This window comes from Salmo salar, chromosome 16 (genome assembly GCF_965601325.2).
Source record: "Salmo salar chromosome 16, fSalSal1, whole genome shotgun sequence".
In the NCBI taxonomy this organism is placed as follows: domain Eukaryota; kingdom Metazoa; phylum Chordata; class Actinopteri; order Salmoniformes; family Salmonidae; genus Salmo; species Salmo salar.
In genome coordinates, this window is record NC_138306.1 from 25582663 (window position 1) to 25609976 (window position 27314).

The 27314-nt window shown below is 46.1% G+C and overlaps 2 protein-coding genes across 8 annotated transcripts; both read left to right on the forward strand.

The window, feature by feature from the left end:
* Positions 1 to 44: 44 nt before the first annotated feature.
* On the forward strand, positions 45 to 14611 carry LOC106573421 (serine/threonine-protein phosphatase 6 regulatory subunit 2). 6 transcript variants are annotated; one of them, XM_014148456.3, is made up of 25 exons: positions 45 to 633; positions 895 to 1018; positions 1385 to 1523; positions 1647 to 1745; positions 2166 to 2352; positions 3197 to 3334; positions 3410 to 3475; positions 3566 to 3678; positions 3759 to 3872; positions 6459 to 6579; positions 6810 to 7001; positions 7102 to 7326; positions 7467 to 7531; positions 7684 to 7799; positions 7904 to 7989; positions 8091 to 8168; positions 8272 to 8369; positions 8479 to 8533; positions 8670 to 8794; positions 9615 to 9802; positions 9977 to 10334; positions 10445 to 10530; positions 10616 to 10838; positions 13221 to 13337; positions 13412 to 14611. In XM_014148456.3, exons 3-25 carry the CDS (start codon positions 1396 to 1398, stop codon positions 13443 to 13445), a joined length of 3012 nt encoding a protein of 1003 aa, XP_014003931.2. In that variant the 5' UTR covers positions 45 to 633; positions 895 to 1018; positions 1385 to 1395; the 3' UTR covers positions 13446 to 14611. The 6 variants fall into 6 exon arrangements, with proteins under 6 accessions (XP_014003931.2, XP_082818748.1, XP_045553018.1 ...); XM_082962622.1 differs by having other exon boundaries at positions 9615 to 9778; XM_045697062.2 differs by having other exon boundaries at positions 1388 to 1523.
* Positions 14612 to 18748: 4137 nt separating this feature from the next.
* LOC106573435 (MOB kinase activator 2) lies at positions 18749 to 26916 on the forward strand. 2 transcript variants are annotated; one of them, XM_045697083.2, is made up of 6 exons: positions 18749 to 18890; positions 18991 to 19121; positions 24243 to 24388; positions 25328 to 25424; positions 25517 to 25641; positions 26019 to 26916. In XM_045697083.2, exons 2-6 carry the CDS (start codon positions 19048 to 19050, stop codon positions 26261 to 26263), a joined length of 687 nt encoding a protein of 228 aa, XP_045553039.1. In that variant the 5' UTR covers positions 18749 to 18890; positions 18991 to 19047; the 3' UTR covers positions 26264 to 26916. The 2 variants fall into 2 exon arrangements, with proteins under 2 accessions (XP_045553039.1, XP_045553038.1); XM_045697082.2 differs by having other exon boundaries at positions 18754 to 19121.
* The last annotated feature ends 398 nt before the right edge of the window (positions 26917 to 27314 follow it).

Sequence of the window (27314 nt, forward strand, 5' to 3'; positions counted from 1 at the left end):
TGCTCCAGAGAGACGATGAGAGTCATGACGTACAGTTAGCTACAAACATACATATGTATCTGTATAACGTTATCTGTAGGCTAACAGTTACAGCTTCGGATAACATCTGCTTGTCAATTTTGGAAGTATCCTCCTGACTGTGTCACCCAGTTATCATTTTGACTAATCTCCTATTGTCAATAATCCGTTAGGGCGGGGGCATACATATAGCAGTGTGAAAGCTATGGTTTAATGGTGGTACCCATCTTTTTGGGAATTGTAATATTCAGCACAGTGTCTACTCTTTACCACAATGATAAACCACAAGTGCCCGTAGCTACTTTTTAATTTTGCGCGTTCCCGTAACAGTGTCCGCCATTTTGATAAAAAAATATGACAGCATCCTTGTCTGTCTTGCTGCAATCTTGAGGGTAAAAGCGACAATTAATTTACTGGCGCTGGGATTGATTGTACTATACACGGGTGGAAGGGTCAGGCAGCCACCGGTGAGCTGTCAAAGAAACACTCGCCAGATTACTGACAGATTTGGTTGATGGGGCGTGCAGCTCCAATTGACTGGCTTGGAATATAAACAAACTGCTCAACTAGCTACTTTAGCAGACTGACACTGACGCCCTGGAGCTAAATGACAAGGTAGGTGCTTGTCGTAGCTGTGCCATGGCAAGATTACAATAATCAGCCTGGCTAGCTATATACGCAGTCTAATTAGCTAGCTAGCTAACATCATCCTACTAGTTAATATGGTCAGACATATTTGACAGTCATTGGCAGCTAGCTAGCCACCTTGCTACGCAGCACAGCTTCCTAATCTTGGTGATTAGGAGAGTGAGAGCTGTATGTATGTGCTGGAACCCACTGATTCTTTCTCCCTTTCTATCCCTTTTCGGGTTGCAGACAGTTTATCGGTGTGTGTGTGCCAATGGTGTGAGTGTGTATTCATCCATGCAGATGACCATTCCTTCCTGGGTCTATGAGACAAATGACTGAAGAGATCTGACCAAGCACACAAATTACTTAGGTAAAAACTCACACACATTCTCACTTAAAGGTGCAATCTAACCTATATCTGTTTCACTATAGGTTTAAAGTGCTTCCTCTGTAAACTGGGGGGGGGGTCTGGCTGTGTGTATTCATCCATGCAGATGACCATTCCTTCCTGGGTCTTTGAGACAAATGATTGAAAAGGTCTGACCAAGGACACACATTATTTAGGTACCCCCCCCCCCCCCCCCCCCCCCCCATTCAAGACCCTCCTTGCATCCTTCTTGAGTAAGACCGTGGGAAACGAACCTCATCACACTCCAGACCGAGCAGGAAATGTAAAGTTCCAAAACCTTTGATACTCGGTTGGTGAGGATGACTTTCTATTCACTCTTTCTCCTAGCAGCTGCAGCCATGTTCTGGAAGTTTGACCTGCACATGTCATCCCAGCTAGAGGCCCTGCTGGAGAAGGATGATGTCACACTCACTGAGCTCATGGAGGAGGAGGACGTACTGCAGGAGTGCAAGGCCCAGAACCGCAGGTTATCCTTCAGCATTAACATCTGCCATAGAAAGCACAGTGTTTATTATCATTAGTTTGAGCATTTAGAATAGGAAATGGTGTCATGCTAATGAGTGTCTCTTTGCTCCTCTCTGGGCCCAAGGCTGCTTGTCTTCCTGTCCCAGGACACCAGCATGCAGGAGCTGCTGCACCTCATCACCACAGAGCCCCCTGCTGGCCTGGAAGAAACAAAACGTTTTAAGTGAGTAGACTAGGGATCATCAACTAGATACAGCTGCGGGCCGATTTGTTTCTCGAGCGGGTGGTTGGGGGGCCGGAACATAATTACAAATCATTTATAGACTGCAAGTTGACTGCAAGAAGCCCAAACAGAGATAATATTTGACAAAACATAATCATTTAAAACCTTGTTTACTTTCGTATATGAGCACATCTCTCTATTATGCGTAGGAGTACTTGAGAACTGATTTCCAAAATTAAATCACTTGGAGCTGATTTCCTGGTGTTTTTAGTCTTTTATGTCCAACAATTAAAATTCAGTTTTGTATTTTTTTATTTTTGTTCAGACAACTTTGGGGGCCAAGAGGAGTAGAGACACACACGCACTGTCTGTCAGTCAGTCAGTCAGTGGGATACTTTGCTGAGTGTGTGTGTGTTCCAGGCACCCTAACATAGCGTGTGAGCTGCTGACGAGTGATGTGGGGGTGATAAATGATAAGCTGGGTGGAGAGAAGCCCCTGCTGGATACCCTGTACTCTTTCCTGGAGCAGCCCCCTCCCCTCAACCCCCTTCTTGCATCCTTCTTCAGCAAGACCATCGGAAACCTCATCACACGCAAGACCGAACAGGTACAGTAACACCAACTCTCTCACACAGTTGATCATTTTATTCTGGTTGTGTTGTAGTTTCATTGTGGCGGTGATTCATTTTCTGCAGAAGAAGGAAGGTTTCCTCTCTTTAGTGTAGAGCCCTGTAAAATCTGTGTTGTGGAAAATGCGCACGGAATCCAGACATTAAAACAGAATTCAACAATATTCAACATTTATTGCACTTAGTAGGAAATCAACTAAATGTATTGATCTTATTAGAAAATGCATCAGTTATTCGTATTTTCTTGCAACTTTCTGAAACAACCTGTGTGTGTGAGTGAGTGTGTGAGTGAGTGAGCGCGCGCCAGGACTTCCGTTAGCCGGCTTCTGGATGTAAAAAATAAATAGAATTGGTACCGTCCAATTGCCCGGGAGAAGAGAAAATCCTATTGCGAAATAATGCTCATTCATCATTGCTTAACATTTTTTATATCTATATAATACCAGTAAAAAGTTTGGACACACCTACTCATTCCAGGGTTTTTCTTTATTTGTATTATTTTCTACATTGTAGAATAATAGTGAAGACATCAAAACTATGAAATAACAAAAATGGAATCATGTAGTAACCAAAAAAGTGTTAAACAAATCAAATTATATTTTATATTTGAGATTCTTCAAAGTAGCCACCCTTTGCCTTGATGACAGCTTTGCACACTCTTGAAACCTGGGAAAAACTAAACTGAATGAGGCAAAAATAAAACAGATTTTATAGGGCCGTACCTGGGTAGATAATATTGGTTGTAATCATTTTGTTGTATGATCATTTATTTTGGTCTTTAGATGATCTGCTTGACAGGTGGTTGTGTTGTGGTCTCTGTAGGTGGTCTCCTTTCTGCGGGGAAAGGAGGGTTTCCTGGGTCTGGTCCTGAATCACATCAACACATCAGCCATGATGGACCTCCTGCTACGCCTCATCAGCTGTGTAGAGCCTGCTCCTCTCAGACAGGACACACTCAACGTACGACACACACCCACACATCCACACACCCTCAGTGTGTGGTAAAATATGTAATAGTTTGTGTTCCCTCTGCAGTGGTTAAATGAAGAGCAGCTGGCCCAGAGGCTTATAGAGCTCATCCACCCTGGGAAAGACGAGGAGGTAAGACCGACACACACACACACCCACACTACTGATGACTAGAGAGTGCTGTCAGAGGGGTAACGCCAGCCATGTGTGTGTGTGTTTCAGAAACAGTCAAATGCATCCCAGACTGTGTGTGACATCATCCGTCTGAGCAGAGACCAGGCCAATCAGCTCCAAGAGAACTCTGAGGCTGACCCTCTGCTTGCCGTTCTGGAGTCGTAAGTCTCTCACACACCCACACACACACACACACACACACACACACCTGTAATATCCTCAGCCCTGTGTGTTCCTGCAGGCAGGAGTGTGTGGGTCAGCTGCTGGACAACATGTTTGTGGGAGAGAGGACAGAGAGCTGTATCATCTGTGGAACTCAAATCCTTCTAACCTTACTGGAAATCAGGAGGACGGGGTGGGTGTTCTATTCTCGCATACTTCAAAAGTCTAGTGCTCGCCAGCTTGCAGTCCTAAAAAGGGAAATGAGTTAGCATCTTCTACCTCTGTTTCTGGTTCATTCCTATGGGGGAAATGAATGGGGTTTTGGGATATATGCAGAAAGTAAGGTCTGAGTTAACCCAGGCTTAGGAGATTTTATATACGTTTTGTTCTATGAGATAATATCAGTCAGTTAACATGAACTTTATGAATTATGAAGCCTTTAGGTGCTTGTTTTGATTACATAAATGCTTCAAAATTCACAAAAAAAAAACGATCAGAATTCCGAAGATTGCCGAAGTCATGACGGAAAATGTTTTCTGGGGATGTGGTGTATTACACGGAACCCAAATCGGCTGTGCGCATGCGCCATCGTGCGTAAATGTATTTTGTCCCCCCACACCAAACGCGATCACGACACGCAAGTTAAAATATCAAAACAAAAGCATTAAACATTAATGGGAATTTAGCTAGCTAGCTTGCACTTGCTAGCTAATTTGTCCTATTTAGCTAGCTTGCTGTTGCTGCCTAATTTGTCCTGGAATATAAACATTGAGTTGTTATTTTACCTGAAATGCACAAGGTCCTCTACTCCGACAATTAATCCACACATAAAACGGTCAACCAAATCGTTTCTAGTCCTCTCCTCCTAGGCTTTTTCTTCTCTTGACTTTATATTGCGATTGGCAACTTTCATAAATTAGGTGCATTACCGCCACTGACCTCGTTCGTCTTTCAGTCACCCATGTGGGTATAACCAATGAGGAGATTGGAGAGGCAGGACTTGCAGCGCAATCTGCGTCACAAATAGAACTGACTTCTATTTTAGCCCTTGGTAACGCAGACGCTCGTTGGCACGCGCGAGCAGTGTGGGTGCAATAATTGAATAATATAGATTTCAAAATGTATTTTGCAACGCGAGGGGTGTAATCAGCCTGTTATGGAGGACCCGGCAAGCCAGCCTATTCCCTATAATGTAAACTCCAACAGAAATAACTTCAAATGTATAACTTAAAATTAAACCAAATCATTTGCACTCATGACTACTAGATTGAAAGTAATTTTCTACCAATTTACAAGCAAATAATTAATTAATTGTTACCAATCAACTTGCAAGGTTGCTAGCCAACTAGCCTGCTAACTTTAGCCCTACTAGTTTGCTAACGTTTGCCCTACCAGCCTGCTAACGTTACATTAGCACTGCAATAGTCAGCCAGTTGTTATCAATACCTAGCGTACAGCTACATTAAAGTAAATTTAAGTTTTGGAAATGCATAAAGCCATTTAACCAGTTTTCAAAGAATGTTAGCTGTATGCAGTTATCTTAGCCAGCAAGCTAGCCAGCCAGGTAATGTTAGCTATTTAGCCAACTAGCATAGCCAACCACAACTAACACAACTTAAACATAACCGCAGATTAAAAGCAAAGAGAGAGCAGAGACCTACAGATTGAAGTGTTGGGCCCATCCGATGGTAAAACTTTTAAGAGTGCAGGTTGAGTTGGCTACCAAAGCGAGGGGTAGGTGGGCATTTCGCTGGGCCGAGGGAGAGTCAGGGAAATCCAATAGCTATATAGTGAGAGAAATATAAAATAGATAGATTCCAGAAGTCAGTCAACTAGTGTGATAGCACTAAGCCAAGGTGGGAAAAGTTCCAAAACTCTCGTAGCCTACTTCACAGAGAACATGCTGAAAGGTTGACAGAACAAACAGGAGAACAGATTAAAGAACAGGTACTACACAATTAGAGCAAGCAGGTATGATTTTTCTATTTTGTTTTGAGCCCACGGCAAGAAGCCACCAGAGCCTGCCATGCTAATGGGTTCCCACTAGATAACGGCCACAAAGTTCGTAAAGAGCACGGGGATGCCGCAGGTGCCCCATTTGTACATCACACCTCCTCTTGATCAGTGGATTGTAGCTCACCACTGCCAACGCTTGGTCTGGAATGTAATTATGTGCTAGCATAGCTAGTGGCTAACGTTAGCCAGCTTGAGCTAGCTGCCGAGCTAGCATACGAACTAGGCAGCACAGAGTAGATTTTCCATGTGACGTTGAGAAATAGTGCATTGTGGGTTGTTTAGAAGATATCCGGAAATAATGTATTAAATATGTAATGACCCAAAAACAAAACCATTCTTGTACTTATAGGTAACCAGATCGTGACTACAACTAAGTTACTAAGTCTTTGACCACACCGTGTTGTTACATTGGTGAGAAAAAACTCATGCTTCCTACCCTTTAAGCCTGTGTTTACCACAGACCTTATTAATAGAGTTTATCCAAAACACCCATTCATTTCCCAATAGGCTTTGGCCAACGAGTCATGGCGGAGTTAGCCTCTGTTATTGCCTTCAAAAATAGTAAATTAATATTGCTCTCTATTAGATTGAATGTGGTCACAGCCTCTTTTTGGTTTCACTGCACACACACATTTCCTCTTATAACAGGAAGTCATTTCTCAGTAGCTACTGCCCATGGATGGGGGTGTAAATGGAAAAGCTGTGACTGATCTAGATGCTTATCTAAAGATACCTATCTTACCTGTGTGTGTGTGTGTTACAGGGTGGAGGGTATGTTGGATGTGTGTGTTCAGGGGCATGAGAGGTGTGTCAACAGTAGCATCCTGCAGGCCATCCAACCCCACCTCACACACTACCACCAACTACTGCTGGATCCGCCCAGGGTAAACTTGTACACGCACGCAAACACACACCTTCAACATACACACATCCTGTATTCTCTGACTTAGTCACCCATACAGTCTTGCACTGTTATGCCATGTATAGTTTCAGAGCTGTAATGTCAACTATTCAACACATCATACAACTCAATGGTGTGTGTGTGTGTGGGTGTGTGTGTGTGTGGGTGTGTGTGGGTGTGTGGGTGTGTGTGTGTGTGTGTGTGTGTGTGTAGGTGACCCCCATGCTTACCAGTCTAGGTGTGTTGGAGGTGCCACTGGGTAACTGTCGTCTCCATGTGGCCAAACTGATGGCCTCTCTGCTACAGACCACTAACACCAGTTATTACATCTGTTGTAACAACACCATTTATAACAACACCGTCACACTGGAGCTCTGCAGACTCAACACCATAAACATTCTACTGGTCAGTACACACACACACACACACACACACACATCATGTCCTGGTTTGTATACACTTTTACATCTTTTATCCATTAACCTGTTTTTGTTGTGTGTTGCAGGACCTGTTCTTTAAGTACACCTGGAACAACTTCCTGCACTTCCAAGTGGAGCTGTGTGTGGCAGCCATCCTCAGCCACTCTGCCCAGGAGCAGAGGCCCCTGGTTACCCAGGAAAATCCCAGGCTTCAGCAGGAGCCCCAGGAGAAGCAGGCCTCGCCTGGCCCCACACTCCCACTGCCCTCTGTCCCTCCCGACATCTCCACACATAACCCACTGGTGACCCATGTACGTGTCTGTCTGTCTCTCTCTCTGTTTCTGCCTGCCTGTGTGTCTCAGTAACATTCTCTCTCTCTCTCTCTCTCTCTCTCTCTCTCTCTCTCTCTCTCTCTCTCGCTCTCTCTCGCTCTCTCTCGCTCCATCTGTAGTTGTTTCAGGACTGTCGTCTGGTTCAGAGGATATTGGAGGCCTGGGAGGAGAATGATAAGATGCAGTAAGATACTTAAAACTGTTAAACAGATAGCAATTCAGCTATTTTTGAAACTGTTTTGTCATCTGTGATTGGTGTATCACTAGTATAGTGTGTTAACGTTCATAAATATAATTGTGTGTGTTACATATTGGCACGACCGTGTGTGTTCTCAGGGCGGAGGGGGGCATGAGGAGAGGCTACATGGGTCACCTGACTAGGATCGCCAATACTGTAGTCTGTAGCATGGAGAAAGGAACAGTACACAGCCAGATCAGCAGCCTTATTACAGGTAGGGCTGTGTGGGTTACTTAGGGTTACGGACATAACACGCCTATTGTAGAATAACTGTCTGTGTGTGAAGCTGTCTCTACTGTGACTGTCTGTGTGTTGCAGAGCTGCTTGTGGATTGCAAGGGGCGCTGGGAGACCTTTGTAGACCAGGCCCTGACAGAGATCAACAAGAAGAACACTGTAGACCTGGTACACATAACATACATAACACACACACACACACACACACACACACACACACACACACACACACACACACACAAGTAAAACCCTGGCCTTGTGTGTTTCAGGTGTCTCACAACCTGCGCTCCTCCAGTGAAGACGATGACAGACAGAGTCCCTTCCCCAAAGAGCTGTCACTGCAACAAGTACACACACACGCATGTATTTCCAGATAGTCATCTACTGCTCCTACTCTGTCATGGTAGTTACCATAATCCAGTTCTGTTTTCAATGTCTGCTGTCTTTCAGACATTCTCAGACTACCAGATCCAGCAGATCACTGCTAACTTTGTGGATCAGTTCAGCTTCAATGACGACGAGTTCTCAGAACACGGCGACAACATCAAGTAAGACACACAAACAAACAAACAAACAAACAAACAAACACACAGCATCAAGTAAGTCCTCTAAGTGGTTCTGACTTGATTGTGATTGTGTGTATGTTGTGTGCGGCAGCGCCACCTTTGACCGGATCGCAGAGATTAACTTCAACGTGGACACAGAGGACACTGTGAGTGACAGAGTCCATAGCCTCTCTCCTAGGCGCTTCCATTTGAAATTCACTGTGAGTCATTACGTAGACTGGTCTACGAGTACAGTTATGCAGGGATCTATACACATACATTGTGGTGTGTGTGCATACGCAGGCTAAGACTGCAGCATTTGAGGCCTGCACTAAGGAGAAGATCCAGTCGTTTGATGACAACGAAGAGGAAGATATCTGGGAGGAGAGAGAGATCAACTATACTACACACACCAAGTCTAGGACCAGGTATACAAACACACACACGTTCACACACTTAGATTAACAATACGACACACCAGGACCAGAATACGACACACCAGGACCAGAATACGACACACCAGGACCAGAATACGACACACCAGGACCAGGATACGACACACCAGGTCCAGAATACGACACACCAGGACCAGAATACGACACACCAGGTCCAGAATACGACACACCAGGACCAGGATACGACACACCAGGTCCAGGATACGACACACCAGGTCCAGGATACGACACACCAGGTCCAGGATACGACACACCAGGACCAGAATACGACACACCAGGACCAGAATACGACACACCAGGACCAGAATACGACACACCAGGACCAGAATACGACACACCAGGACCAGAATACGACACACCAGGACCAGAATACGACACACCAGGACCAGAATACGACACACCAGGACCAGAATACGACACACCAGGTCCAGAATACGACACACCAGGACCAGGATACGACACACCAGGTCCAGAATACGACACACCAGGACCAGGATACGACACACCAGGACCAGGATACGACACACCAGGTCCAGAATACGACACACCAGGACCAGAATACGACACACCAGGACCAGAATACGACACACCAGGACCAGAATACGACACACCAGGACCAGGATACGACACACCAGGTCCAGAATACGACACACCAGGTCCAGAATACGACACACCAGGTCCAGGATACGACACACCAGGACCAGAATACGACACACCAGGTCCTGGACCAGAATACGACACATCTGGTCCAGGACCAGGTACACATACAACGCTCTCTGTCTTGCTCTCTCAGGTTTGGGGGGTCACGGACGTCTGTTGGAGCGGCTCAGAGTGATGGGGTGAGCGATACTCCTGATAGCTCAACAGGTTCTGAAACGGAGGAGTGGGAGGTGCCTAGTGAGGTCACAGGTCAGACGGAACACAGCAAGAACATCAGCCAGACTGAGACTGCACAGAGTAAGGATGAATATTTGAACCCAGGTCTGTGTGTGGGTATTTCATGTGTTTTTGTTCGTGGGGTGTTTTTGTGGTTGTATGTGCTTATCATTTTCTTTGGTTGTGTGTTGCTGTGGTAGTCGATGCGTATGTTTCTGGTTCTGCTTGGTTTGTTTGTGTGTGTCTGGTCCTCAGCTCTGAGTTGTATTTATTCCTCAGGCCCTGGCTGGGCGGCTAGTTTCGGGGAGGTGAACTCGAAGTCACCCTCTCCTGGAGTGGGCGTGGATCCATGGGCTAACCCCACCCCCAAGTCTGGAGTGGTCGTAGACCCATGGGGTAGCCCTGCCCCCACACCTGGAGTGGGCGTAGACCCATGGGGTAGCCCCGCCTCTAAATCAGGAGTGGGCGTAGACCCCTGGGGTAGCCCCACCCCCAAGTCCGAAGTGGGCGTAGACTCATGGGACAGCCCTGCCCCCAAGTCAGAAGTGGGCGTGGATGCATGGGGCAGCCCCGCCCCCCAACCCATAACTGCAGAGAAGGGCTGGGCCAAGTTCACTGACTTTCAGCCCTTCTGCTGGTGAGTGTAGCCACATTTCAGTCTGTCTTTATGAACATTCTGCTGCTCATGTATAAGTTTGTTTGTGTGTGTGTGTGTGTGTGTGTGTGTGTGTGTGTGTGTGTATTCAGTTCAGAGACAGGTCCGAGGTGCACTTCTCCAGTAGACTCAGAGATCTGTGGGTCAGACAAAACAAAACCCAGCCAGGACAAGAACTGTAAGTCTGTGTGTTTTCTCCCTGCATTGCGTGTGTGTTCAATTTGCCAAGTGTGTGTGTGAATAAACGTGTGTTTTCTCTGCAGCTTGTGTGTGGAGTGTGTGTGTGGCAAGGAAGGCTCCCCTGGTAGCATCAGACAGCTCTTCATCAGGAGGCTCAGAAAGTGATGAAGAGGACAAAACTGAATCTGTTACTATGGAGACGGTATCCAAGGAAATGGTCACTACAGAGACCGTTGTCACAACAGCCGGACGGGAGACCATCAGACTTAGGATGGACGCCAAGAACGAGAGAGCTGTCTTCACCAGGTACACACACACACATTCTCTTCTCAGTCGTGCAGTATATTCCTCTCCCTGCCTTACTGTCCAATGTCCCCACCACACCGCTCCTCTCACCTTCTCTCTTTTCCTCTCTCCTTCCCTCCCTCCCACTTTCCAAATCTGTCCTCCCTCCTCTCCTCCTCTTACTCATCTTCTCCTAATTTCTTGTCTTGCCCTCTTCCACTCCTCTTCTCTTCTCTCCACTCCCACATTCCCTTCCATCTTCTTTCCTCCACTTCTGAATTTCCTCTCCTCCTCCAGAGTGTTTCATCCTGCAGTCAGAGGGTAGGTAGTGTATGAGGTCTCTAGCCATTGAGTGTGTTGCCTGTGGAGTTGTATTGCCTTGGGAGTGTTAGAGTGTATAACACTTTGCAGAGCAAAACCCAATGGAAACATAGCCACAGACAACATCTGCTAACAAAAAAAAGACAGGTTTTTATTGTCGCATATACCAGATAGGTGCAGTGAAATGTATTGTTTTAAAGGGTTGGGCATAGTCGTACCGTGCCCCTGGAGCAAATTAGGGTTAAATGCCTTGCTTAAGGGAACATCAACAGATTTTTCACCTTGTTGGCTCAGGTATTCGAACCAGCGACCTTTCGGTTACTGGCCCAACGCTCAAATCTCTAGGCTACCTGCCACCCTATTAGCAGTGAATGGACTGCAGTTCTGCTGTTGATAACGTCAAACCAAGGCATTGAGCTTTGTGTTCAGCTGCATGCTAACTGTATGTTTTTGACCTCTGACCTTTGGCTGGGCATCCCTACATTCCTCTCTGACCCTATGACTATGCCTCTCTACTCTAGGACTGTGCTGAGTTCTGATGGGTCTACTAAAAAAATCCTTTTGGCAAATCCAAAAGCACTCGAAAATCCTATATAGTGCACTACTTTTGGTCAGAACCACACAGGGCTGCCACATACAGTGCATTCGAAAAGTATTCAGACCCCTTCACTTTCCACATTTTGTTACGTTACAGCCTTATTCTAAAATTGATGACGAAATTGTTTATTTAATCCATCTACACACAATACCCCATAATGACAAGGCAAAAACAGGTTTTTAGAAATACCTTATTTACATTAATATTCAGACCCTTTGCTATGAGACTTGAAATTGAGCTCAGGTGCATCCTGTTTCCATTGATCATCCTTGAGATGTTTCTACAACTTGATTGGAGTCCACCTGTGGTAAATTCAATTGATTGGACATGATTTGGAAAGGCACCCACCTGTCTATATAAGGTCCCACAGTTGACAGTGCATGTCAGAGTAAAAACCAAGCCATGAAGTCGAAGGAATTGTCTGTAGATCTCCGAGACAGGATTGTGTCGAGGCATAGACCTGGGAAAGTGTACCAAAAAATGTCTGCAGCATTGAAGGTCCCCAAGTACACAGTGGCCTCCATCATTCCTAAATGGAAGAAGATTGGAACCTAGAGCTGGCCGCCTGGTCAAACTGAGCAATCGGGGGAGAAGGGCCTTGGTCAGGGAGGTGACCAAGATCCCAATGGTCACTCTGACAGAGCTCCGGAGTTCCTCTGTGGAGATGGGAGAAACTTCCAGAAGGACAACCATCTCTGCAGCACTTCACCAATCAGACCTTTATGGTAGAGTGGCCAGACGGAAGCCACTCCTCAGTAAAAGGCACATGACAACCTGCTTGTGTTTGCTAAAAGGCACCGAAAGACTCTCAGACCATGAGAAACAAGATACTTTTTTTCAGCTGCAAAGACTTGGAGACTAGTCAGGATCAAGGCAAAGATGAATGGAGCAAAGTACAGAGAGATCCTTGATGAAAACCTGTTCCAGAGCTTTCAGGAACTCAGACTGGGGCGAAGGTTCACCTTCCAACAGGACAACGACCCTAAGCACACAGCCAAGACAACGCAGTAGGGGCTTCGGGACAAGTCTCTGAATGTCCTTGAGTGGCCCAGCCAGAGCTCGAACTTGAACCCGAGCGAACATCTCTGGAGAAACCTGAATATAGCTGTGCAGCATCGCTCCCCATCCAACCTGACAGAGCTTGAGAGGATCTGCAGAGAAGAATGGGAGAAACTCCCCAAATACAGGTGTGCCAAGCTTGTAGCGTCATACCCAAGATTTTTATAAATTTGCAAAAATGTTAAAAAAAAAAACGTTTTCCTCTGTCCATTATGGGGTATTGTGTGTAGATTGAGGGAGGAAAACAATTGAATCAATTTTAGAATAAGGCTGTATCGTAACAAAATGTGGAAAAAGTCAAAGGGCCTGAATACTTTCAGAATGCACTGTAAGGATCTGGCCAATAATAGTGCCCTATAAAGGGAAGAGGGTGTGATTTGAGACACAGCCAATATGTTCTTAGTTATGTCTTTCTACTCTTACAGTGAGGCTGACATGAGAGAGAAAGCGAAGATGAAGGAGAAAGAGAGGGTGATGGGTGGAGGAGACCCTGTCAATGCCACCGCTGCTCCCCTCAGAATTCGGTCTGCCACCGTCACAAAGTAAGTGTGTATCTGTGTCTGTGTCTTGTGTACCTGCTTCTTCACTGACACCACCCCCTCCACTCTCCCCACAGAGACACACCATCCTTGGCAAACGGACCAGCCTAGTACTACGGTACCACGACACACACATACACACTCCATTCCCTAGCAAACTCTTAACACACTTCCCAACAACACTCCATGCCATGCAACATCCTGTATCGTGAGCAGTGCTGCCCTGTCATAGGTCTGTGTCTAGGACATCTACGGTGGCTGAGAGAGTCAAAAAGCAGAAGAGAAAAGCCATTCCCGGAAGCCAAACCACAGCTCCTAAACACAACAGTTTATAAACAGAGTCATGTGATGTTTTGTCCCTGCCCTTCTGCTGTAGTCTCTCCTACACACCTATCACCACACTGCGACGTGTGTGTGATCCAGCTTTATGTAGTCTTGTTAGTTCTTGGCTCAGCCGGGTTTTTTTACAGTAAGTAGAGAAGACGCTCCATTCCCACTAGTCACATCATCAGCACAGAGTAAAGTCTGAGGCCTGGGGAGGAGGGGAATGAGTAGTCACTACTGACTGTAAGGTCTTCAAAGACAACATGTGTTCCTAGTTTTTATTTATTTGACTCAAATCATTTCAGCATAGAAAATCCAGCCTGATTATGAAAATGCCCCACTATCTTTCTCCCTCTCTGTGTGGACTATTCCGTCTGTTCTCTCTCTGTGTGGACTATTCCGTCTGTTCTCCCTCTCTGTGTGGACTATTCCGTCTGTTCTCCCTCTCTGTGTGGACTATTCCGTCTGTTCTCCCTCTCTGTGTGGACTATTCCGTCTGTTCTCCCTCTCTGTGTGGACTATTCCGTCTGTTCTCCCTCTCTGTGTGGACTATTCCGTCTGTTCTCCCTCTCTGTGTGGACTATTCCGTCTGTTCTCCCTCTCTGTGTGGACTATTCCGTCTGTTCTCCCTCTCTGTGTGGACTATTCCGTCTGTTCTCCCTCTCTGTGTGGACTATTCCGTCTGTTCTCCCTCTCTGTGTGGACTATTCCGTCTGTTCTCCCTCTCTGTGTGGACTATTCCGTCTGTTCTCCCTCTCTGTGTGGACTATTCCGTCTGTTCTCCCTCTCTGTGTGGACTATTCCGTCTGTTCTCTCTCTGTGTGGACTATTCCGTCTGTTCTCCCTCTCTGTGTGGACTATTCCGTCTGTTCTCCCTCTCTGTGTGGACTATTCCGTCTGTTCTCCCTCTCTGTGTGGACTATTCCGTCTGTTCTCCCTCTCTGTGTGGACTATTCCGCGCCCCCTCGGTGGCTTCCGTCGCCTCTCTGTGTGGACTATTCCGTCTGTTCTCTCTCTGTGTGGACTATTCCGTCTGTTCTCCCTCTCTGTGTGGACTATTCCGTCTGTTCTCCCTCTCTGTGTGGACTATTCCGTCTGTTCTCTCTCTCTGTGTGGACTATTCCGTCTGTTCTCCCTCTCTGTGTGGACTATTCCGTCTGTTCTCCCTCTCTGTGTGGACTATTCCGTCTGTTCTCCCTCTCTGTGTGGACTATTCCGTCTGTTCTCTCTCTCTGTGTGTATGTGTGGGAGATTTGGAAAATATATTCTCAGGTTAAAAGAGCAGTTCTGTGGATGTGATGAAAGTACACCTGTGTGACGTCACACACAGCATGAGTACACACACATACAGCGTGATTATTCACACACACACGACACACACAAAGCGTGAGGCATACACACACGCCACTTCGTGAGTGTATACACACACACACCCAAACACATAGTTTGCGGAGACAGAAGCACTCACACCCTTCCATATCACCCCTCCACAGAGCTGTGTAAATGTAATATTGTGACCTTTGAACCTTTTATTAGGTTGTGGTATAATGTAAACGTATTATAATGTAAACAGTATATATATATATATAAACACGTATCTATTTTTGGTATCAATTCAGATGTATCGGAAAGCGGATGTTTAGCAGGTTGCTGTGTGTGTGTGTGTGTGTGTGTGTGTGTGTGTGTGTTTATAATGTTGAAATGAGGCAATAATGACATCTGTGTTGTTATGGTTTTTACCCCAGCATCAGACCCTGAAGCCCTGCTACGTGCTTCCTCCTGGGTGGGTGGGTACATGTATGTATATGTTTAGTGTATTGGAAATGTCTTCCGTATACAATTCCTCATGCTATATCATCTTATCAGTATCTAAAGCGCTCTCTGCCCCTTCTTTCTCTCTTTTAGAGCCTGTCATTCAGGTATGACTTGGTGAAGCTAGTTTCTGTTGTGTGGTTTTATGTTTAAAGCACTTTGTGATGGTGGGCAGAACCACCAAGGGTTTTTACTCACAAGTGAGGAAGAGGTTTGACTTAAAGGAATCAGGGAGTTATTACAAAATCTTAATAATATTTGTATGTGATATGACGATTTGATCTACCTATTGTGATGCCAAAGTGGGCTAGAGACTAATGAAATTGGCTAGATTTGGGAAAGGGATCCACCCTGATTCAGGGTCTGATAAAGCTAACCAGAGTTACGTCATACCTTCACTGCATCTGACCCATACAACACCGCACGCTGCATCTGACCCATACAACACCGCACGCTGCATCTGACCCATACAACACCGCACGCTGCATCTGACCCATACAACACCGCACGCTGCATCTGACCCATACAACACCGCACACTGCATCTGACCCATACAACACCGCACGCTGCATCTGACCCATACAACACCGCACGCTGCATCTGACCCATACAACACCGCACGCTGCATCTGACCCATACAACACCGCACACTGCATCTGACCCATACAACACCGCACACTGCATCTGACCCATACAACACCGCACACTGCATCTGACCCATACAACACCGCACACTGCATCTGACCCATACAACACCGCACGCTGCATCTGACCCATACAACACCGCACGCTGCATCTGACCCATACAACACCGCACACTGCATCTGACCCATACAACACCGCACGCTGCATCTGACCCATACAACACCGCACGCTGCATCTGACCCATACAACACCGCACGCTGCATCTGACCCATACAACACCGCACGCTGCATCTGACCCATACGTGTGCGTGCTCTCTGTAGTCAGAGGCCTTTTATTAAGGGTTCTGATGCTGGCGGTCCCTTTTCTGTATATGTAATTGTGTGTGTTACTGTTGTCAAACCTAGCCTGTAAATTCAGATATCAAATTAATAAATATGTCAACCATCAACACTGGGCTCTCAATGTCATTGATTCATGTGCTGAAATGACACACAGCAGCCAAAACAAATACAGTATGTTTACCTTTAGGTCAGGTGAGTAGAGGGGTTGGGTTCAATTTGCAGTCTCACACACACACCAAACCAGGGACGGGGTGGAGTAGAGATGGAGGGAGGGGGTGGAGTAGAGATGGAGGGAGTGGAGTGGGGGGGTGGAGTAGAGATGGAGGGAGGGGGGTGGAGTAGAGATGGGGGGGGGGGGGTGGAGTAGAGATGGAGGGGGGGTGGAGTAGAGATGGAGGGAGGGGGGGTGGAGTAGAGATGGAGGGAGGGAGGGAGTAGAGATGGAGGGAGGGGGGGGGGGGTGGAGTAGAGATGGAGGGAGGGAGGGAGGGAGTAGAGATGGAGGGAGGGAGGGGGCGGAGTAGAGATGGAGGGAGGGAGGGGGCGGAGTAGAGATGGAGGGGGTGGAGTAGAGATGGAGGGAGGGAGTAGAGATGGAGGGAGGGAGGGGGCGGAGTAGAGATGGAGGGAGGGAGGGGGCGGAGTAGAGATGGAGGGAGGGAGGGGCGGAGTAGAGATGGAGGGAGGGGGGTGGAGTAGAGATGGAGAGAGGGGGGTGGAGTAGAGATGGAGAGAGGGGGGTGGAGGAGAGATGGAGAGAGGGGGGTGGAGTAGAGATGGAGAGAGGGGGGTGGAGTAGAGATGGAGAGAGGGGGGTGGAGTAGAGATGGAGAGAGGGGGGTGGAGTAGAGATGGAGGGAGGGGGGTGGAGTAGAGATGGAGGGAGGGAGTGGAGTAGAGATGGAGGGGGTGGAGTAGAGATGGGGGTGGAGTAGAGATGGTGGAAGGGGGGTGGAGTAGAGATGGAGAGAGGGGGAGTGGAGTAGAGATGGAGAGGTGGAGTGGAGATGGAGGGAGGGGGTGGAGGAGGGAGGGAGGGGGTGGAGTAGAGATGAGGGGGTGGAGTTGAGATGAGGGAGGGGAGTGAGGGGTTGGAGTAGAGATGGAGAGAGGGGGTGGAGTAGAGATGGAGAGGGGGGGTGGAGTAGAGATGGAAAGAGGGGGGGTGGAGTAGAGATGGAGGGAGGGGGTGGAGTAGAGATGAGGGAGGGGGTGGAGTAGAGATGAGGGAGGGGGTGGAGTAGAGATGAGGGAGGGGGTGGAGTAGAGATGGAGGGAGGGTGGAGTAGAGATGGAGAGAGGGGGTGGAGTAGAGATGGAGGGAGGGGGTGGAGTAGAGATGAGGGAGGGAGGGGGTGGAGTAGAGATGGTGGAGTAGAGGTGAAGGGAGGGGGGAGTATAGATGGAGGGAGGGGGTGGAGTATAGTTGGAGGGAGGGTGGGGTGGAGTAGAGATGAGGGAGGGAGGGGGTGGAGTAGAGATGGTGGAGTAGAGGTGAAGGGAGGGGGGAGTATAGCTGGAGGGAGGGGGTGGAGTATAGTTGGAGGGAGGGTGGGGTGGAGTAGAGATGGAGGGAGGGAGGGCGTGGAGTATAGTTGGAGGGAGGGTGGAGTAGAGATGGAGGGAGGGCGTGGAGTATAGGGTGGAGTAGAGATGGAGGGGGTGGATTGGAGATGGAGAGAGGGAGGGGGTGGAGTAGAGAGGGAGGGGGTGGAGTAGAGATGGAGTAGAGATGGAGAGAGGGAGGGGTGGAGTAGAGATGGAGGGAGGGGGTGGAGTAGAGATGGAGGGATGGAGGGAGGGGGTAGAGTAGAGATGGAGGGATGGAGGGAGGGGGTGGAGTAGAGAGGGATGGAGGGGGGGTGGAGTAGAGATGGAGGGAGGGAGGGGGTGGAGTAGAGGGGGGTGGAGGGGGGGTGGAGTGGAGATGGAGGGGGTGGATTAGAGATGGAGGGGGTGGATTAGAGATGGAGGGGTGGGTGGAGTAGAGATGTTTTTTTATTTCATTGAATCTTTATTTAACTAGGCAAGTCAGTTCAGACCAAATTATTATTTACAATGACGGCCTACCGGGGAACAGTGGGTTAACTGCCTTGTTCAGGGGCAGAACGACAGATTTTTACCTTGACAGCTCGGGGATTCGATCCAGCAACCCTTCGGTTACTGGCCCAACGCTCCAACCACGAGGCTACCTAGTGGAGGGAGGGGTGGAGTAGAGATGGAGGGGGAGGAGTAGAGAGCTCTTGGCTCAGTAAATATGTTTGTGGAGAAACCTGCCTGACCACCTCACAGAGGAGGAGTCTAGGGGCGTGGGACACAGACAAAGAACAGACACACACACTAACACGAGGAGGGAGCAGAGGACTTTTCTGTACACACAGTGGATATTACACTTGTGGAATATAATTCATACTTGGAGCTTTGCTGGAGGAGGTCTGTGTGTTAGTGTGTAGTATAGTGTGCCTACATTAGTGTGTTTTGTATGAGTGAATGTGAGAGCATGTGTGAGTGTGTTCTGTTGTGTGTGTAACAGCCCGGCCCTGGATGGAAAGGGTTGTCGCTGGCTACTCCGAGGTCTTAGCTCCCAGCCATGGGGGGCTGCCAGAGTCACCCCTCTGCTGCGGATACACAAATAGTACCCCAGCCCTCTGACGTCAACAAACTGTAAGTATCTCTCCCCTTCCTCTCTCTCAATCTATCCATTCCCTCCATCTCCTCGCTCTCTTTTCCCCCCTTCCCTCTCTCATTGTTCTATGCTAGTTCAGATTAGACTGGGTTTGTGAGTAGGGCTGGCAGTAGTTTGAACAGTTAGTTAGAACTCAAAAGATCTGAGGTGGAGAGAGAAAATTGGGGATAGAGCGAGAGATGTAGGGACGGGGAAAAAGAGAGACGGCTGCTGGACATGGTAAACTGAGGAATGTTCTCTTTATAAGGACGTGTGTGTGTGTGTGGCACATATTTGTCTGATAACATCAACGGATATAGATTCCTTTACTGAGGCAAAAAGCAGGAACAATGGGATTGTGGTTTAAAAAGTGTTTAAGAAGAGATGGTGTGTGCTTTAAAAAATGTCATGAATATATAGATGGCTTGTGTGTCTTTGAACAGAGCCAGTTATGCTGGGCTTACTGTTTGCTTCGTCCACAGAGTGCAGTGAAGTGTTAACACACACACACACACACACAAACGAGTGAGAGAGCAGGCTCACAGTGGATTCTGTTTACCTATAAACACACCACCTACTTTGGATTCATTTGTGTGTGTGTACAGGTGGTTGGTAGAGAGGGTAGTCTAAATAAAGGGACAATTGTGTAGAGTAGAATAGGGAGGAAGTTTAGTTGACAGTTCCCTCAGCGTGGTAAAACCAGCCTGATTGCTGTGTTCACTGCTAATTCATTATATTGATTCCCAGTGTGACCTTCCCTCTATCTGTACCATCCCCAGATGCTGTTTAAAAGCAATTATTCCTACATACTTTGTCCTGACCTTACCCTTTAGCCCTAACCTCCCTCTGTCATCGTTCACTTGCTCTCTCTGTCTCTCTCTTTCTCCTGTGGACAAAGGCCATGCTGTTTTGCCAATAGGACACACACACCAAGGCAACCCCAGCAGGGACTGAAACTCCTCATAGAGAACAGATTGTGTCTGTTATCAGTGTAACAAGGTCACACACACACACACACATTCTCAAATACACACACAGATATCAAGGTTGAAAGTATTTTCGTTGCTTTCACTTCACTGACTGTGTGGTGATATAGTCAGTGGAAAACATTGACAGTGTAGTGTAGTACAGTGGAAAACTTGGACCTGCTTTGCATGAAGTCAAATCTCTCTGGCTCCAGTCCCTGGTTTAGACTCTCTAGGACAGAGACATTGACCAATATCACAATACATTTAATGTGTCTGTGGTTATAATGCATTATAACAAAGTATTACCCCTCTCACTTTATCATCTCCTCAGCCCACCCCTCCTCATCTCTGATTTGTTATGCTGAACAGATGCTTCCGTAACAACCAGACACACAGCTCTTTAACCTCATTACACAGGTGCATAATTCATTCGCTTTAGCACCCAAGAGCACCGGAGATAACCAAGCTAGCACATTTACACTGAACAAAAATATAAACGCAACATGAACCAATTTCAAAGATTTTACTGAGTTACAGTTCATATAAGGAAGTCAGTCAATTTACATGAATTCATTAGGCCCTAATCTACAGATTTCACATGACTGGGAATACAGATTGGCATCTGTTGGTCACAGATACCTCAAAACAAAGGTATGGGTGAGGATCAGAAACCCAGTCAGTATCTGCCTCGTGCAGCGCGACACATCTCCTTCACATAGAGTTGATCAGGCTGTTGATTGTGGAATGTTGGACTGAATATTGGCAGGAACTGGAACACACTGTCGTATACGTTGATCCAGAGCATCCCAAACATGCTCAATGGGTGACATGTCTGAACTGGGACATTTTCAGCTTCCAGGAATTGTGTACAGATCCTTGCGACATGGGGCTGTGCATTATCATGCTGAAACAAGAGGTGATGGTGGCGGATGAATGGCACGACAATAGGCCTTAGGATCTCATCACGGTATCTCTGTGCATTGAAATGGCTATCAATAAAATACAATTGTGTTCGTTGTCCGTAGCTTAAGCCTGCCCATACCATAACACCCCCGCCACCATGGGGCAGTCTGTTCACAATGTTGACATCAGCAGACCGCTCGCCTACATAACGCCATTCACGCTGTCTGCCATCTGCCCGGTGCAGTTGAAACCGGGATTCATCCGTGAAAGAGCACACTTCTCCAGCGTGCCAGTGGCCATCGAAGGTGAGCATTTAACCTAAGCTAGCAGTGTTATTAAAAGTATAATTTAAATCTTCAGTGAAAGTTAAGGAAGTTATTTAAAAACCTTCAAATAAACAATCATTTCCATTCTCTGAAGTCGGTTATGATGCCGAACTGCAATCAGCTCAAGATCCTGGTGAGGACGACAAGTACGCAAATGAGATTCCCTGAGATGGTTTCTGACAGTTTGTGCAGAAATTCTTCAGTTGTGCAAACCAACAGATTCATCAGCTGTCTGGGTGACTGCTCTCAGATGATCCCACAGGGGGAAAAGACGGATGTGGAAGTCCTGGGCTGGTGTGGTTACACGTAGTCTGCAGTTGTGAGGCCGGTTGGACATACTGCCAAATTCTCTAAAAGGACGTTGGAGGTGGCTTATGGTAGAGAAATTAACATTAAATTATCTGCCAACAGTTCTGGTGGACATTCCTGCAGTCAGCATGCCAATTGCACCCTCCCTCAAAACTTGAGACATCTATGGCATTGTGTTGTGGTAAAACTGCACATTTTAGAGTGGCCTTTTATTGTCCCCAGCACAAGGTGCATCTGTTTAATCAGTTTCTTGATATGCCACACCTTTCAGGTGGATGGATTATCTTGGCAAAGGAGAAAAGCTCACTAGCGGGTGTAAACAAATTTGTGCACAACATTTGAGAGAAATAAGCTTTTTGTGCATATGGAACATTTCTGGGATCTTTTATTTCAGCTCATGAAACATGGGACCAACACTTTACATGCGTTTATATTTTTGGTCACTGTAGGTCCTTGGAAGTTGTGACAGAGAACGTTTTTGGTTTCCCATTGGTCTGGTAACGAAGCCATACGTTTCCTGACCGGTAAAACAACGTTTTTTTTTTAACGTTCTGAGAACGGGAGTGAAAATGTTGCCTGTTCTGGGAGTACATTTTTTAGTTTGCAGGGAGGTTCTGAGATTGTTTTATGAACATTCTGAGAATGGAAATGATTGGTTATTTGAACGTTTTTAAATTACTTTCACTGAAGGTTTCAATAAGACTTTTAACAACACTGCTAGCTTAGGTTAACTGTTTTGAACACAGATAGGACATTGAAATGAATTTGCTTAGGCATTTTATTGTGGCACGGCGTCAGTGAGATTTGCACTTATGATCTTCTATTCTCTATCCATTGAACTAGTCCACTGCACCACCGGGATGGCGCTAGTGTGTTTATTTTACATTTTTATATTCATACAAAGCTTTATTTATTAATTTTAGTCTATTCAAACAGACCCCATATCAAAGTGCGGCCAAGACTCCTGAACAAGATAGAGAATAGACATAGTTTTGTTGACGCTGAGAACGGAATGTATATATTTTTTAATAACATTCTCAGAACATTCTTTGAACGTTACTAATGTTTTGTGGGTTTTATGTAACAATAACAAATAGAACTATGAGGAAACCTGTAGGAAACGTTATGCTGAAGTACTGAAATTCCCACAGAAGAAAGTTTTTTCTTAATGTTCTCTGAACTATTTGAGAACATTCCCCAATGTCAAACTAGTTGGAGAACGTTCCTTGAACGTTACCAAAATTGACAAATCTAACCATGTTTGTACTTTAAGGTAAAAGTAATGAAATACCACAAATATAATGATTTTTTTGTCAAATTCCTTAAATATGCTGAGAATGTTCCAAACCAAGCAACTATCCTGCACCATTCCCAGAAAGTTGATGGGATGGCTGTATGCAAAATAACCATGGGATAACCATGCTCTCACCAAGCTCTAAGAAACATATGGTTCTCAGAACGTTATGTGCTAGCTGGGCTCATTGTACTACAACATGCATGAATATATACCGAATGTGTATTTCAGTGTGTATATAGTCACACACACTGGCTGAGATAGAATATGCCCAAAGATCTGTATGATATATCTCACCTCAAAACCTCCAGTTTACAGTGTGGACTCCCTAGTCCTCCAGAGAGCAGCTGTACTCCTAAATCCTGCAGTTCATTGTTACTCAGATCCAGCTCTATCAGGTGTGAGAGATTTGACCTCAGAGCTGAAGCCAGAGAAGCAAAGCCTTCCGCTGTGACTTTACAACTCTCAGCCAGCAGTGGGAGAAACACATTTACATCTCAGCTCTACATGAAGGATCAATTTATATTTTCGAACAAATTAGTTTTAATGGCATATTTGAGCGATGTCATTACTTCAGTGTCTTCGGTTTACAGTGTGGATTCCCCAGTTGAGTAGAGAGCAGCTCCAGTCCTGCATCCTGCAGTTTAGTATCACTCAGGTCCAGCTCTCTCCTAGATTAGAGGAGTTTGAGCTGAGAACTGAAGCCAACACATCACAGCATCTCTGTGAGATTACACCCTTTCTGCCTGAATAAGGAACAAAGAAGTGACAGATGGGGTCAAAAATCGATTATTACTAATGAAATGAGAGTGTGCAACCAAATATTAATCATATAAATCGTATAGCTTGGTCACTCCTAAATATTGTGGATTATTCTGAAACAGTTAATTGTACTAACAAATGAGTTAATACATACTGTAAGGTAGTGTGTACACTTATTACTATGAAATGATTAGGAGGGCACCAGTCTAGTTATTGGACAAACTGGTTTTCTAAGAAGACCTGACTTATGAGTTATTTTAGTAATAACTCTATAAGACTACAATTAGAATAATATAGTAGTAATCTGAAGGTATGAATTAGTTGAGTCAATTGGAGTTCTTTTCCAGAATAACAAGACAAACACAATTGGTTTTCAGAACATTATGTGCTACCTGGGAAGAGACTGCAGCAACAGCTGTGTGTATGTGTATATAGTAAACCATATAGTCCAGACTGCAAACTATGCAATCTGATGACTGCAGCTGGAGCAGTGAAACATGGACACTTAAATACTGACAGACACACTCCCACTTGAACTGTGTGTGTTGTATTGTTTAGGGGAGATAATAACAATGAGCGGGTGTTGGAGGAGCGTCCCTATCTGCAGCAGCAGTATGTCTCTGAGAGGATCACACACACTGACATGACCGCCCTCACCACCCTGCCACCCGGACTGGACCAGGCTGAGTGGCTCGCCAGCAACAGTCAGTACACACACACACACACACACACACACACACGTAAGCATGCTCTCACACACAAAAACCACACAAGACCAGACATTGGGAATTCAGAAATGGGAGTTCTATTTGGGAGTGTTAGGTTAGGGTTAAACCAGGGTTAAACATGAAGTGTGTTAGGGTTATGCCAAGATTAGAGTTGTGGTTGAGGTTACGGTTGAACCGGGATGTAGACATGAAGCTAGGGTTGGGGTTGAACCAGGATGTGGATATGAAGCTAGGGTTGGGGTTGAACCAGGATGTGGACATGAAGCTAGGGTTGGGGTTGAACCAGGATGTGGATATGAAGCTAGGGTTGGGGTTGAACCAGGATGTGGATATGAAGCTAGGGTTGGGGTTGAACCAGGATGTGGACGTGAAGCTAGGGTTGGGGTTGAACCAGGATGTGGACATGAAGCTAGGGTTGGGGTTGAACCAGGATGTGGATATGAAGCTAGGGTTGGGGTTGAACCAGGATGTGGACATGAAGCTAGGGTTGGGGTTGAACCAGGATGTGGATATGAAGCTAGGGTTGGGGTTGAACCAGGATGTGGATATGAAGCTAGGGTTGGGGTTGAACCAGGATGTGGACATGAAGCTAGGGTTGGGGTTGAACCAGGATGTGGATATGAAGCTAGGGTTGGGGTTGAACCAGGATGTGGACATGAAGCTAGGGTTGGGGTTGAACCAGGATGTGGATATGAAGCTAGGGTTGGGGTTGAACCAGGATGTGGACATGAAGCTAGGATTGGGGTTCAACCAGGATGTGGACATGAAGCTAGGGTTGGGGTTGAACCAGGATGTGGACATGAAGTTACGGTTACTTTAGGGTTATGCCAAAATAAGAGTAAGGGTTAATTTGGTATATCCCTAATACCAATATTGCATTACTAGAACAAACTGTTTCTCTCTCCCCCTCTCCAGCGGTAGCGTTCTTTAAGCATATTAACCTGTTCTCCAGTGCCCTTTCTGAGTTATGTACTCCTACCACCTGTCCTACAGCCTGCGGACCAGATAACACGTAAGTCACACTCAAACACACACACGTACGTACATTAATATTCACACTCATGCAGACATACCTTTATGCTCCCTCACTGTGTCTGTGTGCAGAGTGTATACATGGAAAGACGATCAGGGGAAGAAGTTGAGGTGTTCCGCTCCTCTCTACTTTGACTACACCATGTCCTACATCCAAGACCTACTGACAGATGAAGACGTCTTCCCCACCAGAGCAGGTACACACACACACACACACACACACACACACACACACACACACACACACACACACACACACACACACACACACACACACACACACACACACACACACACACACACACACACACACACACACACACACACTATAGTAAATGAACACAAGTGCTGCAGACATTCACTGCCCCACTGATCATCAACTAATGACTACAACATAACAAACCAACTAATCTATGAGTCAATAAAATACTCAACCCTTCTCCCCATTCACTCCCTCTCCCCCACTACCTTACACATCATCCTCCTCACTATTTCCCTTCCCTCTCTTATCCCCAACCTCTCTCTACATCCTATCCATCTCATTTCTTCTCTCCTCCCCTCCTTCCTTCACCAGGGTCAGTGTTCCCAGCAGGCTTTGTGTTCTTGGTCAAGAAGGTGTTTCTGCTGTTGTTCCGTGTTCTGGCTCATATCTACTGGAGACACTACAGAGAGGCCCTGGTTCTGGGACTACACCCCCACCTCAACACGTTGTTCATACACCTCACACACTTCAGCCTTCAACACGACCTGTTGGAAGCAGAACACACACAACCTCTACAGGACCTGATCATTGCTCTGGGACAGCACAGCCTCACCTGACACACACACACAAATGTACCTTCACAGATGTACACACACGCATGTATGTACACATGCGCACACACACACACACACACACACACACACACACACACACACACACACACACACACACACACACACACACACACACACACACACACACACACACACACACTCAATGAATTTAGAGAGACAGACTCAGCGACTCTGTTGTATAAACTGTGAGTTAACCTTTTAATGCAGTGGGCTAAATCAGGGTCACTTGGTAGTCTTAAGAAAATCTACTTTGAAACAGAAGTATACAACTCACACATGGGCTTAATAAAGAAGACACCTGTACTATGTCAGATATAGAGTTGAAATGTATTCCATTTTGAGTTTACATCCCAATAGACTTTATATACTGTACATCTCAGAAGACTGAAATATAACGAAACTGTGTGACGTAGAAACACAAGATTTTCTGATTTAAAAAAAATGATGTTTATTAATTCTAAAAAAACATATGAATAACATTCTACCAACGAGGCCACTAGGTTGTTTGACTGCAGGAAAGGGTTACGTAAGAAGAGGATGTGTATTGCTCTTTATGCTTTTGCATGTGATATGTATAATAGATAATATATGTTATGAAGATGTTCTTGTATGTTATTAAATTGAGGTCAAATGAATTTCAACGGTCATGTATACTGTAGGTCAACTATTATGCTCTCCTTCAAATCAAATTTTATTAGCATGCACTGAATACAACAGGTGTAGACCTTACAGTGAAATGCTTACTTACGAGCCCCTAACTAACAATGCAGTTTAAAAAAAATATTTAAAAAATGGATAAGAACAAGAAATAAAATTAACAAGTAATTAAAGAGCAGCAGTAAAATAACAATAGCAAGACTATATACTGGAAACTCTACCCTTACGTTCAATTCGGCTACACACAAGTTATGTTCCAGGTTAATACAGTAGGTACAGTCACAGAAAGCACAGTTTCCCTTAAATGTTGCTGAGAATGTCTTCTTTCAGATGTTCTTTTCCCTGGGTTAATAGCCCCAACCTTTCAATAGAGCCA